The 19,168-nt window shown below is 38.9% G+C and overlaps 1 protein-coding gene across 5 annotated transcripts in view; it reads right to left on the reverse strand.

Annotated features, from left to right (window-relative positions):
- Nucleotides 1-12,110: 12,110 nt before the first annotated feature.
- The window catches only part of TTLL7 (tubulin tyrosine ligase like 7), a 71,596-nt gene continuing 64,538 nt past the window's right edge, over nucleotides 12,111-19,168 (reverse strand). For 3 of the 5 annotated variants that reach the window (XM_084290837.1, XM_084290839.1, XM_084290836.1), the window contains 2 exons: nucleotides 17,390-17,563; nucleotides 12,111-14,055 (listed from right to left, as the gene is read on the reverse strand). In XM_084290837.1, the coding sequence (XP_084146963.1) occupies nucleotides 13,935-14,055; nucleotides 17,390-17,563 (295 nt within the window). In that variant the 3' untranslated portion in view covers nucleotides 12,111-13,934. Of the gene's footprint in view, nucleotides 14,056-16,955; nucleotides 17,075-17,389; nucleotides 17,564-17,850; nucleotides 17,983-19,168 lie in introns of those variants that run through there. The other 2 variants (XM_084290838.1, XM_084290840.1) reach the window with 2 other exon arrangements.

The raw sequence follows: 19,168 nt of genomic DNA on the forward strand, positions 1-19,168 counted from the left end.
GCAAATGTATAAACATGTATGCTAAAAGCAATCATAATGAATGAGGAAACATACTGTACATAAACAACTGAAAGACAAAAATATGATCCGTAAACCGTACATCATCAGCAGCCATAAAGCTAACTAATAATTGCACCACATCCATCACATCCAGAGGCAGGTAAAACACAGTCTCTAAAGCAGAGGACAATGTGTTCCTGCTCACCACTTAAAATGGCTACTTGCCTGAGGCACCTACAGTGTGCCAATGTTGCTCTCTTTTGGTGAATGTGTAGTACTGACACACATTTCTGTGTGCAACAATTCCAGCTCTTAAAACATTTTTTCAACACTAATTCTTGAACTGAGCTTACAAATAACACTTAGCTTCTGATTTTAAATACTTTAAAAGGCTGATTATTTTTCATTATTATTGCAGCTAAGAAATGGACAATAATGCAAGAAATTTGCTGCCTTTGTCCCTGCTTCTTCATTGTTCATGTCTTATATATTACAAGCAACTTTATCAAAATAATCTATATCATACCTACACATAAAAAATTCTTGATCAAAAGCTATGTATGTTGGAAGGGGTATATAATTTTATATATATATAAAAAAAAAAAAAAAAAAAAAAGATTATGATGAATTACATTGCTTCTTTCGTATGGCAATGGCAGTTGTACTTTACTAATCTTGAAGTTAAGGCAGGAAAAGCAAAGACCAGCAAACAGTAAAGTATCTGCTGTAAATTTCAGCATAAATACAGCTATTTTTGTGTAGTAGCAAGATAAGCAGGGCAGAAAACAACTAAAACAAAGTGATCCATTTGCTTCATGTTCTAGCTCATCAAAAGACTCCCACCACTGTTCCTAGAGAAGAGACCAAGCACGCATCCTAGCATGGCTCTGCCCCTTGTAGGATCCCTGCATCTGGCCCTCAGAGGGCCCTCCTACACCCCCAAACCACCTGGTTTAAATTCTTCCTTTCCCCACACATTCTCACCGGTGATATCACTGGATCCTTGTTTTCCTCAACTGTTGTCCTATTTTGTCTCCTCTGTGTCAGTGTGTTTGCAGGTACATCTGTTGTGCTATAAAATGTTTAATAATAATCCCTGTCCTTTCCACCTGGGCTGCACAGAACTGCGGTCAATAATGTTTTTTAACGAATCCCACATGGGAGAAGTGCAGGCCAAGTAACCTTTGGGCTATTTCTCATTTGGGGCAAATAATCTAAATTAAAGAGATTAATGCTTAGGGTACACATGGGCTTGTATGTACTAAAGGAGGACAAATACTTTTCTACTCAACAGCAGTTTACTCAACAGCAGACAGTCTTCTTAAAATAAGCATCTTATCATAATATAAAGCATTCAAAACGGCTTGTAAAAATGGATGAGACATTTCTCCATGCAGGAGAACACCAGCACTTCTGCTGGACTTCAGTAGCAATTTCAAAATGCTTTGCAACTTTAACCCTTTCTCTTTTTTGGAGATATATTAGTATGGTTTGGGCTGTAATTTTAGCCACCACAGTCTGAAAGCTTTGTTCTTTTTCTGAGAGCAACAAACAAAGAAGAAGCATACATTTTGCATAAGCATACAACAAGTAGCTACTGAAAAACTGACCATTATTTAGCAAAATCTTATCTTTTAATATTGTTCAGGAAGCTGTTTATGTTGCATGATACAGATGTACCTGCCTACTCTGTAAAACAATGGAAATCACATCAGGAGGTGAGAGTTTCTGAACGTCTTTAAAACTTCCCTAAAAAATTATGATGTAACTTGCTTAGCAAAACTGCTGCATCTACACACGGAACAGAGTGAGCACAGGAGAACTGTTGTGACCAAGCCACTTGATTAGTATTCCCACTACAGCTGCTGCCCCAGGAGTAACCAGAAGATGTTATACTTAACACAGCTACCCTGATGAGTGAAATTTTAAACTAATTAATACATATAAATAGTGAAGAGAGATTAATGGAGCCATACTCCAGTCAAATGGCTCTACCAGTCATGAATGGTGAGAACATAAACGGAGTAATATATACACAGCACCACGCCTCTCAAGCAGCAATTTAGTGGCTTCAAATAATGGCACTATGTGTATCTTTACAACATAAATAAATAAACAGTGTATTTCAGAGGAAGGGATATAAAATAAGCTATAAGAGTGGAAACTGACTGTGCGATGTCAAGAGCACCAGAATAAAAATCTGATGATGTGAACAACTAAGGCTATAACATTACTGAAGAGAAGACAAAAGATGATCAACAGTAACACAAAGAAAGAACTAATATCACAGCAAAAGATAAAATTGAGATCTAACTACTGCATATTTAAAGTACTATATGCATTAAATAAAAATAACAAAATCAGTTACTGATCATTCAAGTTTGAGTCAGGGATCACACAAGCACATCTAACAAGAAACTTAAAACTGGCCCCAAATCAATAACCTTCACAGTGCAGTGTTATAGGACTGCTGCAGCTCTCCTTCTCCAGGCTGTTTCAGTGCTCTCTTCCGGGGCATCTCTCTGTTCACAAGGACACAACCATAGGAAAACATCTTGGACAGCAAAGCACACTGAGTAAACATTTGACTCAACTCTAGTGTCAGCTTGCTGCTGCTTCAGACAGAGTACATTGGGGCAAGCAGCAAGGAAGAGATAAATAGGCACAGGCCAGTGCAAGGATGAACCCTGTGGGTGACAACTGACGGTCTGTTAGGCAGCCTCCCTGTTCAGAGCTTTCGCTAGGCACTGCTGCAGTCCCCTGCAGAGCCATAGCCGTCTCACACCTGAGTAGCGCCTGCCAGCACCTTGCTGGGGTTATGCGATCACCATGAGTCACACAGAACACAGGTGCTGCTCTGAAGAATTCCCACAAGCTAATTGCAGAACAAACATTTTTGGCTTTCTGCTACCCTCAGATACAGACTCACCATTTGCAAAATCACCTACAACACCAGCAAGCATGTTCCAAAACTCCACTGCTACATGTGAGGTCTGGATCTTTCAAAGACTTGCCAGAACATTAGGTCTAACACTTGCGAGCATGGGAACAGTCCCAGTGATGCCCATTCAGGCTGCCCAACGCTTGTAAAATTGCTTGTTCCACAGCATACCACCACTGCTGCATCTCTCTGGAAACCAGCCCTAAAAAACTGCAAGGCAATTTTCAATTTTCTACTCAATAATTGTCTCCTGATCCCCGGGGATCCACCTGTAGCACCATGCTCAGCACCCCATCAACCAGCCCTGGAGAGCAGGAGAGCAGTTGCCACAGCCAGGAGCATGCAGGAAGGCAAAAATCGGGCTCACCCTGTGGTCAGAGCTCCCTGCAGCCAGGTGGGCCTCTTGCAGACATGGTTCAGACTGGTTAATACGCTGCTGCTGAGCTGAACTTCACCTGAACTGAAACAATTTCAGTTACACTTGAGCCCAAACATGAACTGAAGGCAGAAATCCGCTGGTTACAGACCCTGGATACAGCTGATAAATCAGAGAGCAACTTTTTCCCACTGAGGCTTTATGAAAGGTCACACAGATTATTTAGCCTTTTAATTTACAGCTTACAGAATAAATGCAAGGTTAAATACCAAGTGCAATAACCTGGGGGGAGGGGGGTGGGGATCTTGAAAATATAAGCTTAAAAAATAATAATAATATAAATAAATAGTCAATCATCATTTTCTTAATTATTTTAACCTTGATCTTTAAAATCTCTCAATTTATTTATTTCCTATTGCTAAGGAAATGACATATTTTTATAGCTGATAAACATTCAAGTTTACTAGTTAATTAAACCTGTTTTCAATTCTTTTTCCTCTTTCAATTTTAAGCAAGAAAAAGTTTAAGCTTTTAATAGCAAAATGGAGCAGCGTTATATAATTCTTTTACTTGATGTTCTTAATTGCAATTACTGGTTTAAACTAGAGAACTCCTTTGGGGGGAGTTTGGGTTTTTCTTCTTTAACTCTCACAGTAATTAGAAAATACTTGGCTTTTCTATACATCTGATAATCTGTCTCTTTCTGTTCCAAACATCCACAAGTTTCCTCTGTCTCAAAGTTACGTGAATTATATTGCAAGCTAATCCTGCAATTATCGATGATATACTTAGTTCATACAAACTTTTCCCACACCAGTGACATTTTAGACTCCTCAATAACACTAATACTCTGTGCTGTCATACCAAAAGATATTCAAAATGTAATTTTCTTGTGATGCCACACAACCCTAAATATGCCGGAAAAGCAAACCACTTTTGAAAATAAGGACACTTCAGGATGCCATCTTTGATTTGTGCTTTTTGTATGGGACAATTAGAGGCTCGATCCTGACAGTGTTTTCTACCGAGTGCAGTTCCGTGTCCTTAGACAGGAAGCCCTAACACCAGCAACTACCCAGCCACAGAAACATTACAACCCAGCAGAGACTAACCTTGACTCGAAGCGTGTGGCTTTTCCAGTAACCATCACGACAGTTTTCCTTGCAACCTTCCCGGCTGATACCAACGGCTTGCACCCTCCCACTCCTCCTGACCAAACTGGGCTCCTCCTGGTGGCACCAGTTTGTGGGGGGCACAGGGGCAGGACCACCAGCCCCAGGGGCACTGCTCATGGGGGCCGGTGCACGCCTGTCCCCGTCTGCAGCCCATGGACAAACGCTTCCCAAAGGGCTGCCTGGTGGTGCACCAGGTAGTTGCACCAGTACTGCTGTCTCTGCACCTACTAGAAAAAATGTAAGATAGAAAAGTAGATGTTTGGTACTAATTTGTAGGAAAGAAACCTGATGTTATCTTAAGAACTGCTCCTTAGGTAGGTAGGGTATTTTGTGCCATTCGAATAGAAAGAAAGAATGTCCATGGGAATTAAAGCTTCTGTAAAAATAAATAAATAAAGGAATGAAATCCCCCCTAACTAATAATGAGCAGCACAAAAAGGAAAGGGCAATTATGTCTAGACTGCTCTCTTGCTCGACCTTGGCAACAAGAAGAAGTTAAGTTGTGAAAAATGTCCCTCCCTTCCCCAGCAGTTTTGTGGAGTCATAATAATTCAGAAAAATCATCATCAGTAGTGCTGAAATAATTCCTTTATTGCTATGGCACCACAAAACCTCAGTGCTTTATGCTGATTTATGATTATTTAGCTTGTGTTTTGAACAAGCACATCCTGCAGACCAAGCTACACCTCGCTTGTCAGGAAGGAGAAGACTTTTTTGTAAGCTTGCCCATGCAGTTACAGAACTGAGGCACAAATCATGGCCAGCAGCAGGGGGCTGGAGGGAGCAGCCTTCCTGCAAATGACAAACCTCTCAAGACTGACAGCCGAGACTGGTTGTTTTAAGAGCCCTCCAGACTGTCCCTGGGATTCTGGTCAGGAACTGGCTGGAGTGCTTGTACTGGGTGTTTCATAGGTTCCCTGAGTATAAAGAAAAAAAAAAAAGTATGCTGTGGCTGAAGAAATATATATATATATATTAGTTATGTCTCTGCTGAAGTATCTCTAGATTTTCCCATTTCTAACTTTAATAGATTTTGGCTAGACTTGCATTCAGTGGGTGAGCCCGCTCGGCTGGGAGGCCTGGCACTATCCCTCAGAGAAAGCACTTAGCCCTTGGCCAGGCTGGTTTGAGGGAAACAGAATGGTGCCTGAAAGACACCAATGCTACACTGCCTGTCGTTTTAAATGATGCTGGCCATGTAGCGCTTGAAGCGTTCAGATAACAGCCAAATTTGTTTTCTAGAAATTCCAGTACAGGAACATGACATCCCTGGCTGACAACAGCTGATAGCAGCAGTGCCTCACCCTCGTAAAGACTGTCCACATCTTCCCTGATAAGGCTCGCTTATGACCAGCTTCAAGAATCACCAGTGTAACTTGTCCTCAAAAAGCAAAAATGAGTAGGCTGAACCATAAGCAAGGCAAAATGGAAAAAAATGTATTAATGTCAAAGAGAAGACATTTGTGCAAGTGTAGCACAGACAGTCTCCAAGTCACTACCGGCTTCAAAGACAGACCAGGAAAATTTACCCTCCTCTATTTAACAGCTGCAAATTCTGCCTGATGCAGACCCTGTTATCGGTATCTTTGCTATTGTAAATGCTGATTACTGAACGCACTGTAACTGGTGACATTACCAAAATCTGCTGAGGAACTGCGACGACACCGAACGCTGCATATTAAGTATGAGAGCGTGCGATCTGCAGTGTCTCTGCAGCATATCTGCTTTGTCATATGGCTCAGTTGCTTTCAGATTTCCACATACAGTTCCCAGAACTAAAAATATTCTCAACTCTCAGTAGTCTACAGCCAACACAACCAACCCGTGAAACCACTTCTCTCTGCAGAATAACAAAACTGTGTATTAAATTTTATAGGGATAAGGACACATGAAGGGAGCATTGCAAGAGTCCAATTACTAGACTATTTTAAAGAGTGATGGTTCACCAGTAGATGTGCAATGAAAGCAAAGTTGCTTCTGAATGATATAGTTTCTTTAGAAAAATACGGCACAATGGTACAACGCAGAAGTACGATTTATTGTTGATTAAATAATTACAGTACAGTATTATACTTCCTGCTGATGCTCTGCAAGCTAAGCTGCAACTGAAGTGAGATAGAAATTCTTAAAGAATAAAAATGCTGACAGGACAATATGCATATTAGCATTACTGGATGTTATCATCATTGATACAAAAGAAGATATGCAATTGCCCTCCTAGAGTCTTAGAAGAGGTTATGTGGCAACCAACTAAAACAAAAGTGTACACCAATTTTATTTACTTGAGTTGACTGCAATAGCCAGTAAAGCTATCCCCATCATGTTGCAGCAATCTGCACAGGAGAAGAAAATTACTGTGAAATAGATCCCATCATTCCAAAAGCTTGATTGAGAGCCAAGCTTTTTCCAAATGTGGCTGTTTCTAAGGAAAGAGTAGCCGTCCAATTACTTCAGCTTTCTAATCCTGAATAGGTTTTCTATTACCACTAATAATACACGTATTTGTGTACTTGAAAGAAGATTCCCATGAATATATAACATCCAGGGATGTTACAAAGTACATTAATTGGATAGTGTTTGGACAATTCAAACGCATTTTGTATAGGAACATTTGTATTCAAATGCAGATTAGAACACATACTAGGATGGTTTGAACAATGATACACATTAGCTGTTAATTGATATCGCTATTAAGCCTTTACTCACACCCAGACTTGTTAGCAGTTGGAAGCTATAAGACATACAGTACTTACTGTTTCCTCAACTTGATCAGGGTGGGGGGAGAGATTGAAAGAAGGAAGGAAAAACTGCAAACCTTTCCATTTCAGAAAGAATGCTCGGCGTTAGCAATGCCTTCCTCTATCACACTACTCTGAAAGCTGTAATAACATGAGCTAGCAAGATACCAATAGCTTGTAAGTGCGTAAGTATAAAACTGCTGCACTCCACACTGCTTTTCCAAAAAAAAATCTCTGACTACCTATGTTTCCATTATTCAGCAACTGTGACCAGCACTGTCATACTCAGTGGCATATCTGTGGAGCAAAGCATTTAGTTTCTCGGTGTGTCAAAAGCCATGTCACGGCTGAAGGAAGTAAGAGAGCTGTCTCTGGTTCATGTCATGTTTCAAAACAAAACCAGGGGATGTGGTGACAGGCAAGGAACACATAGTCTGAAACAACTGCAGACAAAACTAAAGGTATACACAAACTCTGTGCTTGGTGTGCAATCCTGTGAGTTTATATATTATGTGGTGCATTTACATAGTGCAAACCACACAGCCGCAGGAGCTCATGCCGAGTATTCTGAGAAACCTTTCCACAAGCTAAGTAAATTAATGATTGGGAAGATGCTGTCAGGTCTAGCTTCCCGACACTGGTAGAAATTTTAAGTGTCAGAAGACCTTATTTTTCACTATGCCAGTAAGCTTTCTCAGTTGTCTCTGGTTCCATAATGTACTATACACCGAAGCAAGTGACAATAATGTGACTGAACTTTAACTGCCCTGTAGCTTATTTGTCTAGTACCATGTCATTTTGATGCAGGTGCTTTATTCAGTCTCTGAATTAGAATAAAAGAAGTCAGATGGCAGGAATCCTACATGATTTTGAAAAAGAAGAGATTACTCCTATCAACAGCAAAAATCCCGCAAGCAGCAGTTGTATTCCCAATTACCCTGCTTAGCAGAATGCCTGCAAACACCCAGTAGGCCAGAAAGGGTAGATGTGGCTGGAAAAAAAGGGCAACTCCTTCAAACCTGCCATATTCCTGAGATTGCTGGCCATTTATGAATATAGTTTATTACTACAAATAAATCTACACTGCACACGGTCCCCTACTAATCTGGGTACCAGAGAAAGTACAGATCTCTGCACAGGTCAGTCCACCCTACTTCTCATCAGCAATGCTGTCGTTTGACTAATTCACTGCATTTGTAAGGGATATTGCATTCTGGTTATCTTACCAAACACAGATTTGTAGTGCTGAAATCTGCAGCTGCACATGGCACAGGGCGGCTCTGGCAGAGTAAGCAGTGTCAGAGCTGAAAGGATGTAGTGACTGCAGCAAAAGCTGTGAGCGCTCAGCACTCAGCAGAGCCACACCTACGCACAGGGGTGGCTTGGGGTGCAGGTGCGTGCTGCTGGAAAAATACACTGAATTTCCACCTTTGTCCCGTCTTGGATGTTTTATTCGAGGTATTGCTGAGTCCACACATTTGCCACTCAGAGCTGTATTTCTCTTCACAAAGCAAATTAGCCCTATGGCAGGCTCTTACACAATGACAACCAGACAGCTTCTGAGATCTCAGTCAGATCAAGAAATCTATGTGCTACTCAGAAGCTTGCAATACAGGTATACCGTGACATTTTTTCCTTTATCTTGCTATGGAAATCTCCTGTTTGGAAAACAGGGCCCTCTACACCCTTCTGAAAAACTTCTGAAAGAGTGGATTGCGGGGAATTGTGGCAGGAACAACCAAGGGTGTGGATGGTCAGATGACACAATTCCACTCAGTTAAAATTCATAGATAGCATTTGATGAGGCAATCTTTTGTTCTGCTGCAACAGAGCAAATAATTTCCACAAGAATGGGCACAAGGAAAAAACCTTTAATGCAAAACCTGCTCCGGGATAATGAATTGTCTTACCAGATGTCCTGACTCCTTTTAGCCCTTCCGGGCTCCACTGTACTCCATGACTGCCACCCTCAGCTTTCAAAGTTAGACCTTTGCAGCAAGTGAAGTGCATATCCTGTCAAACACCGCTGCAGCAAGCTGCGTAACAATGCTTGGCAAAACCGCGCTGCAGTAGCCATGAGCAGTTGTTTGATCACAGCACAGCAGCAAAGGCGGGTACGGGTCACTTCCTTGCGCTCCTCTACCCTCCGTGATGTGGCTGATAACTCTTGACAGGGATAGGCGCAGAGGGTGACCGACCGCTGTGCAGCCATTTGAGCCGATGTGGAATACAAAGTAGATTCTGGGGATCGGTGTCAGCCACCATTTCAGCCAGGGGCAGGCTCCATTTTGCTCTGTGTCACTAAGAACAGATAGACCCTTTCAGAGGGCATTTAAAGGCCACGCAAATCAGTTTTAAATGTACAATTTTGTGGTATGGTTAATATCATTTATTGTGAAAGGAGGGGAGCTCTAAGTGCAGTATTAAGGGTTTTCCTTACTGAGTGAATGCTGCCTTTTGTTTTAAAAGAAGAAACAAGAACATAGAAAAAAAAAAAAAAAAAAAAGACAAAAACACTAAGACTGTATCTGTCTTGCTCCCCCACAAGCAGAATCTGCTCCTGCTCCATATACATAAATGGTAAAATTACCACTGATTTCCTTGCGTCCTAAGTGCTACAGCTATTTACATACCAACAAAGACTCTTCTGCATTAACAAAACATTTGCACAATGTAGGAAACTGCACAGAGGTGGCTGACAGAGAACAAAGAACACAGAAGCAGAATAACAACTAATGCATGAGAATTTTACCACGTACAGAAAAAAAATTACAAATGTTTTTAGCAAATGCCATAGTGAAAGATTTTCCAATAGCTACACCATTTAACAGCAAATTATCTTCTCCTGAAAATGGGAATAAACGCAACAGCTTCAAGTTAACTGTTTTAACACTGCATGCAAAGCTAACTTGCAAATATTCACATTTGCTAACACCTAAATTAGATGTTATATGACTGTCAATGTAATTCGATCCTTCCACTTGAAGATTCGGGGAAAGTCAAAAACTGTAAATTTGTGTTTGTGTATTTAAAAATGAATTTGCTCTAGAACTCCTAGCCTAGCTAAAAGGTCATTCAGATGTAGTTTTAAAAGCTGATGTGAATTTATTTACATTCCTGGATAGAGAATTGACACTTAGTGACTGGTTTTCACATAGAGAACAAAACATTTATTTCTAGGCGGACCATTAACCCAAGGCAAAGGTCTACCAAAAGGGTATCTTTGTGAAATACTCTGTTTCCTTTAATATTAATTTGGCAAACAGATGCTTTCAAAAATGTATTTTCTTTGCTCCTGTGACTTTGCATTTGGAAGTCCAAGTGTATTACCAAAACTAAAGAAGCACATTTATATGCACTTTCTCTTACCAGAAAATTCAGTTCCTGGGAACAGAAGAGGTATAGCTGTTTGCAGACCAGAGACAAATAATAGCTTTGCACCAGCAGAAGCTTTCTGCCACAGAAAGCAGCAACCTTTCTGGTCAGCCCCTGGAAGCCCGCCTCATAGCCCGTACGAACTGAGCTCCCACAGATTTCAGTCGGTATTTTTCTCCAGTAAAGCCTAAAAGAGCAGATGCCATCAGGCTGCGCTCTCACAGGGTAAGAACTGTTTCACAGCACAAATAAGGTGTGAAATCTTTTTAAGGTTTCATAATTGGTATTTCTGAGCCCAACCCTACAGCTGTTCATCCTGCTTTGAAGTGACAGCGTTTACCCAGCGCAGTACTAGGCGGCAGGGAACAACACAGCCAAGCCGGTCTGCGTGCCACCCGCAACCCAGCCCTCTGGCCAGGCCCCGGGGGACAGAGCCTGTGTGGCTGCTGGGGAAACCGTGAGAGGTTTCCACCTAAATCACGCCAGGTGCTGGCTGCTTTCAAACACCCACTGTGTGTGAGCTTACCCTGACTGTGCCGTTAGCGACAGGAGCTGATTTCGACAACCAGCCAGCGGGACAGGCACCTGTCGTGGTGCTTGTGCTTAAAACCCCAGCCCTGCGCCTCACGCCTCGGTGCAGCCCAAGGAGCTGCGGGCAGAGGTCCCCCCAGCAGCGCCTCTGGGGGCGCAGCGCCCTGCCGAGACACCGGGGGGCTGAGCCCTGCCTGCTGCCGCCCTCCGGCGGGCGGCCCCCGCAGCGGCCCCGGGCTTGTGGAGAGCCAGGGCGGGAACCCCCCGGGAGCTGCGACACCCTGAGGCCGCGCAGCGACGGCTGCGCCTCCTCGCCGCCGGTTCTGCCGGCACGGCGTCCTCCGCGCCCTGCAACTGCCGCTGCCCCTGCCTCCAGCCGGCTCCAATCAACGACAAAAAAATAACACTAAATAAAATTTCCCACCAAATGCCAATATTTTTGTATAAATATCAGTCGGTTTGTGAGGGTTGGGTCATTAATGACAGGTAGGGAAGTGAATCGCAGCCTGACGTTCCCCACAGGGCGTGACAGGAAACCAGCCTGCACCTCAGCTGGGGTGACATCCTTGAATATACTTAACGTACTCAAATTAACATTCTTAGATGCTGTAAGTACTGATTCGCACATTATTAGGAATGCAGTACTACTCTAGGAAAGGTTATCAGAAATAAATTAAACAGCATCAGACATAAATCAACCATCTGGTCCACTTTTGTACATACTAAATACCTTTTTTCTGTATGTCTGTACCACACAGGTATCCTTGGTAGTCCTCTTTCAGCTGGCAGACTGCTCTGTACAGATTGACCTGTCCCAGCACTGGCCTCTGAGAATACTTATCAAAAGCAGTTTAAAAAGACAAAGCCATGTGAACCCGCTGTCATAGGATTCTGTTTGAGTTGGGTAAAGTAGGCTGAAGCTGTTTCCCCCGTCATGCCAAAAGCAGAATACAGTGGAAGCTGCCCCAAGAAGAAAGGATTTACAGCTTTTATTAGGTGTTACAGATAATCATAATATGCTTTATCAATATGGATCAAAGGAAATATACACAATTAATGTGAACATACTGTATTACTAAATCAGTATTACCATGAGAATGAAAAATATTTTTACCAGACAAGAAGACTGCTTATATCTGGCTAATCTATGTTTTGTGTTGTTGTTTTGTCTTTTTTTTATTATTATTATTATTTGTTTACAAATAGTCTTCCTATCTTGTATCTTGCAGTTCTAGAGCTGAGGCACTACAGCACAGGCATCAAAAATCTCACCAGAATTCCCAATTTGATATATATACTAAAATTAAAAAAAAATAATAATTAAATTCCAGACAACTTCAGTCTCAAATCTCTTAAGTCTCTTAAATTTCTCATAAATTTCTGGATATCAAAAACCTCTAATATACTTCTCCTGAGGACAATTAACCCCCCCATAAATTATTTTTAACGTATACCTAAAATACATCGGTAATTTACAAACAAGTTTTAAGATTGCATTATTAGAAAGTAAACAAGTCTTTGGTAAATACCTACTACTCTGTTCTTCACTCAGTTAAACAAACAAACAAAAAAATCTAGATTAGCTGTGTTTTTTTTTTTTTTAATAATTATTTATATAACAAATAAGGCTTACATGGCACAACGCTGAATGAGATGGAAGGGTATAAGTACAAAACCTGAATGATGCTTTCAGGTTACAAGTCCTGTTAATTGTGTTCCTGTTCTGGCTCGGTTTCTTTTGTGCCCCTCAGCCAGGCTGAGGAAGCTGAATCTGAATGAGAGCTTCCTACTGAATTATATTTCCAACATTTAAAGGTGTCAATAAGTCTAGAAAATACTGTCTAGCTAAACAACACATTCTACAGTATGTACTGGATTGTATGCTAAAAACTACAGCAAACCAATTAGTATAAGGTTGAAATAATAAATTATAGCTGCAGTATTTCCTAAAAATGTCTGCTTTACCACTTGTGTAGTAAAACAGAAAAACTATGCACTATGCATGCTTGCACAAGTTGTAGGTGACTGCTTGCTCCCAAAGGAAACTTAAAGGCACAGGCCATAGGTAAGGTAATGTGAATGAAAGCTAGTTAACAAATATTGGCTTCTGTTTTATTAAAAAAATCCAATTAGAAACTGAATGCATGAACTGATATTTTTACTATCTGCATATAGAATGCCTCCACTTTGACTAAAAGATACTATACCATGTCCTTTAAGAAAAGTAAAAGCACTAACCAAGACTCATAATTTCAGAGGAGAAATGAAAAGATACCTGCTTCAGGTTTGGCTTACAGGATTTGGGGCATTACTTTAAACATGTGCAAGAAATTATCAGATTATTTTTAATGATTATTACAGTTTTAGTGTTCCACTACAGTTTTTTTTAATCATCTGTCTAGTTAAAGGATCAATTACATCTGAGACAATAAATAGTATACTTTACAATAAATAATATTCAAGTCAAAGTATTGTACATACAAAATAATGTAACACTGTAATAGGATCTTCCAGATCAATTTAATTTCTATATTCTGCAGCAAAAATAACATTTCTAGTAGGAATTACTTATAAACCTAGCAAGATCTACACATTCAAATGTGTGTAACCAGCTTAACAAGGTTTATTATGCTTCCAGAAAAGCTATGCTTTTACAGTAGGTTTTCAGCTATATGATATATACTTACTACCATATTATAACAGTGCTTGCATTTAGCTCCATGACAAATTTTAATTTGAAAAAAAAACGTATATATGGAGTGCCATTATTTACAATGGAAAGTAACTTTTCATTTGCTTCACAAGTGACTATATCTGTGTGTGAACAAAATGTTAGGGCGAGGCATTCCGGATGAACTGCAGCTAAGGTTGGACGAGGATGATTTCGTGATGAACTGTGAAGGTCCTGGCAACAAACACCTAGAAATGATATAGAAAATACAGCCGAATTTACACATAAGATAACATTCAAGGGTGAAAGAATTAAGAGCCATACCTTGTAATTGTTTCACACAGGAAAATATGTGCAATAAGCACTACTTATACCACATACAGAGCACTAGGCATTAACTGACTCAGAAAACATATCTTAAGGTCAGAGAGAGTCTTAGCAAAATTTCAGGATGTTGTATGACAACCAAGTATCTTGCAAGTCTTCTTTAAGCAAGAAGGTAAATTAACAATGGCATTCTGTGCAATGACACTATTAAAAATTAACATTTCATGCTCTGTTATTATAGTACTACTTGCTCAATTTAAATTAGGTAAAAACTGCAGTTATTGTTAACTATGTTATTAAAAGTAAAGTTGTAAGAAAACATTTATTAGAGGAAAAAAAAATAGAATTATTCAGTTTTGGTTTCCTATTCTAATTCCCTAAAAGTACTCATGCTATCATCACCACTCTAGTAAAGCAAGAAACAATGATGCTACAGCATAGTAAGTCTGTGACTATTTATCACTTGTGACTATTTATCCTTTAAAATTCAGGCAATTATATAGCACGTATCTTACACAATACTACAAAAAACATTTATCATGTCTAATATATATTCTTAAATCTGTTTCATGTTATCGTTTCCTAATAGTTGCAGAAATATGAGTACATATGAGTACAGTACGTGTGCAGAAATAACATCCACACTAAATCAGAGTTTCCTAAAGAATGATGTCAGTGTTAAGATGGATTAGCGTAACACATTGTATAAATTATTGCTTTAAAAATGTTGCATCATTCTAGTGAATCATATTGATTAATGATGAATAAGTTAAAACACTGATCCTACTAATCACGTTATTATCAAATGTTATTATCACCAATTCAGTTTTTCAACAAGTTACCAAAAAAAGTTTGATTTGGTATGGGTTGTTGGTGAGCTTGACAGTTCACTGCCTCAGCAGACTGAGTCCTACATTTGCTTGATCTTAAAGTGAACAGTTCTGATGCTTCTCTAAGAATACGCCATAAGATTACTTAGCAAGCTGTAAGGATCTAGCAGTGGATGGTACTTTTCGTCATTTCTTAAATTTTGAAACATGGGTGAATTTATCAAAAATGAGAAAGGTCCAGCTTTTTGCACAGTTTATTTTTTAGCTATTATTTAAATGAGGGTTGTTTTTTGTTTTTTTTTTTGAGGTCTGCTGTTTTATTTACACTAAATTTTGTGAGAAAAAAATACATTAATGCACATTCATGTTAATACTTTAATCTCTTCATCATATACAGTGGATTTACAGTTAGGAGCTGGAACTGAGAACAAATCCAGAAAGTGAAAAAAGAACTCTAGCTTTTTTCCCTCTCCACATAGAAATCTATTTTCCTAAATAAAGATGTATCTATTTGATAACTGTGAAGCCTTTAGTCATCAATGCAAAACTTAAAAAAAGTTTTCTGGTCAAAAAACAAAAACAAAAACCAAAGTAAGTTCTTCAAATTAAATTTTATAAAGTCTTGAAAAAAATTAACTTGTTGTACATTTATTAAACTATATTATTATCTCTTGCACTTCACAAAATATTCCTGTCACTCAAGAAAACTGTTGGTAGTAGCATAGTTTCTTACATAATTTAGAAACAGAAACCTAGATGATGGGAAGAGAATTAATACTGTGGTTCTCCCATTTCTAGAAAAAAAAATTTATTACCTTACATATTGTGGGGCAGGCACCATGGGCAAGAGCATGTATTTCCACACATACTTTCATTTCACAGATCCAGAATATCATGGTTAACTAGCATATTGCTTTATACATAGTAGAGATGGATATTAATATAAAGCCATTAACTTCAGTCAGAGTTGTCATGCTACCACACTGCTGAAGAAATATCGTTATCTAGGACATAACAGATCCTAGATTCCTCTCGCCTGTGAAAGTTATGAATAAACTTCCGTTCAGTGTCAAAATAAACACAGAAACCAGAGATGAAAAAGTCCTGTTGGATCATTCACTTCACTGCTTTCCAAATGCAAGATTGCTAGCTGCAGTACATAAGAGTAATCTCATCTGATCAGTTTGAATAGTTTGCAGTTGGTTATGACGAAAAATTTTCTGCAGTATTAACAGTAAAAGTAATAAAAACTTCAAGCCTGAAGATTTTCTACTCTTTACTACACTAAATGACTTTACCATATTCCTGCGACAGCTCAGTAGTTGTTAATATTGAATATGATTTGTTTTGTTTTAGATACTTCTACTTTTGCTATGACCAAATTCAGTTTCTAGGTGGTTTTAAATTATGTTAGATCGCCTTAAGATTCATATGACAGTAACAAATGAGAGTTCAATGTATCAAATAACCAGCCTGAGATATACCAAGTACACAATTAAGTCATAAAATAAATTTAACAGATAATATATCAAAGGTTCACTTTTCACATGGTATTTACCTCATAAAGCCCTTCTATGATATAGGGTCTGTAAGATACTTTATATAAATAAAGCATTTGTAAGTTTATATACATAATAATTCAAATTGCCGTTATGGATAGAAATTGGAACCTAAGTAATTTGAAACGTACATTTAATTTTCCATCTAAGAGTGCTGAATTAGAGATAATCGTCTCCCACAGTTGGAGCATTTTCAGTAATCCCTACACTGACAATATAATCCTTATTGTATCCGGTAGGAGAACTAAACCAGCCAATGCAGAATCAGGTAAGTGCCAAATATTTTTTTTCTTTTTTACTATATGATGCTGTTTTGCAAGGTTTGAAAATATATTTGTGCTCTGTGAGATGAAATAATAAAGCTTTAAAACTGTAGGTTTTGGAAGTCAACTTTGCAAAACTGTGCAATACAGTAAATCAGATGGCACTTACCTGACCCTTGGCTGGAGTTGTGCCCCTATAGCATCCCACTGCGAATGTGAAGCCAGAAGTATCATACATGTTAGGATACCTCTAAGAATGCAAATCTGGAATCACTGACTTTGAGGGATCTGAGAAGCGGAAGAAAGGAAATTTTCAGTTCGCTTTACAGAAAGCCTCTGCTGCAGCTACTTAGGCAGTAGGCAATCAAGACTTTAGTAAGGGTAGTTTCACACAAATGGTACATAGCAAATTTTTTCACTGTATTTCATGAGTGAGCTAGAGAGCTTAGAACGAAAGAATCAAGGATCAGGGGAAATGTTGGGGTTTATTGCCCCTCCCTTTTTTTTAATACTTAGTGAATGAGGCTTAAAGGGAAGTGTAGCAGTAACAGCAATATTATCTTTCATCATTATAATTTTGAGTGAGAACATTGAAATACATACCTTGTATCATCCCAGCTGGGGCTAATTCCAGTCAGTGATCCTCTGGAGCCGGATGAATATTTGTAAACCACTAGCAGGCAGTGTTTACAAAGCTGTACTATCCGTTGGCAACACTGGAGTTGCTCAGGAGTCACCACCTCTGCACTTTTACTGAATATGGTTTCCCAAGAGCTCCTGTTATGGAAACAGACACGACTCCATGTTTTCTTCCACAGACTGCAATCTGAGAGCTTTACTGCTTTATATAAGTTTTAGCAATAAAGGAACAAAAGAAAATGCATGAACTTGCCTGTTTACAGGAAAAGAGAGTCCAAAACACATGTTAAAAAGTTAATCTTCATATGTGAAATCTTACCAGATTACAGGCCATAATATATGTTCTAAAGGCAACATGGTCCCTGTGAAGACCTTTTTTTCCATCAAAACATTATCTAATAGCACAGATGGCTTGTAAGCTTGAGGTTTTTTATTTGGTTATGAAAGAGCCACTTCACAGAGTGAGGAAAATTTGCTGCATCCATTTTTGGGGTTCAGCATAGCATCCAGGATGATTTAGTCCTGTCCCACTGAGATCAGTAGTAGATTTTGCATCCCTGAGGTAAGAAGTTTGTTCTTAAAACACTGAATTTTAGTACATATCAAAGAACCAGCATGTCTACTTCATCCTAATGAGATTTTTAAAATTACACTGTATTATGATGCAATTGTGAATATTAATGTCCAAAACACAAGTTGTATGTATATCTAACTGATTTTTCAGCCTGGATCCCTAGTCTAAGTAGTATGTTTGAGCTGAAACCATTCAGTTCTATAGAATTGCTACCACACACATAATTTTAGAGAAGCATTTTTCTCTTTAATTCTTATCCATATAATGAATTAAGTTATATAGTTTCTAAGGCATCAAGTCTGTTTATTTAATAAGCAGAATAATTATACTACTTCAAGAATTACTGCCTTCTTTAATGTATTTTTCTCAATATTGTTTCCTGTCCATGAAATTTTCATATTTGCTATTATGTGAAAATTAATCTACTGTCTTCATTCTTTCCTCTACAATGTGACATCTGGTGGAAAGCAGCAAGATGAAGTTCTAAGTATTACATTCATTCACCAGATTCACAGTGTTGCACATAATTATATTCTAATTTAACCTAAAAATCTCCCAAATCTCTTGCTAGAAACTCTCCTGATAAATTTCTTAAACTCTGGGCTTTGAGGTCTATAATCACTTTCTGACAGTTACGAGGGATTTTACCAGTGAAGAGTAATATGTGACCTGCTATAATTATGGCTGATTATGACCACAGTGATATACAATTACCCCAAGAATAAAGATTGATATTTGGAAATTTATATGAAATCTCATTAAAATTCACACATATGTGTGTCTGTGCAATCTCCTCTATATGCTACACAGATGCAGTTCATACTCTGTTATCCTGCAGTCAATAAGGACTGGAGTATAGTTACCCAAGGAAGCTGTTTGTTATGCTGCAGCTTTAGTTTCCATACATGAGTAAGAAATCGAGCCCTCGCTAGATCCAGAGGACAGTATTAGGCTTAGTTGTGCAATACTGTCAATTACAACTCATTCTTTTTAAAACCATCTGAAGTGATCTGGTTCTACCAGTTTTCTATTATTAATTTTAATTGTTTACTATACAGTAAAACAACTGTAGCTATATGAAACCATCTACATCAAGGTTATTTCACCGACGTTTCCTTTGTTTCTTTGTCTGTTCTTTTTACTAAAATACTATGTGCCTAGCAAAGAAC

This window comes from Netta rufina (genome assembly GCF_964035555.1).
Source record: "Netta rufina genome assembly, chromosome: 8".
NCBI classification, from domain to species: Eukaryota; Metazoa; Chordata; class Aves; order Anseriformes; family Anatidae; genus Netta; species Netta rufina.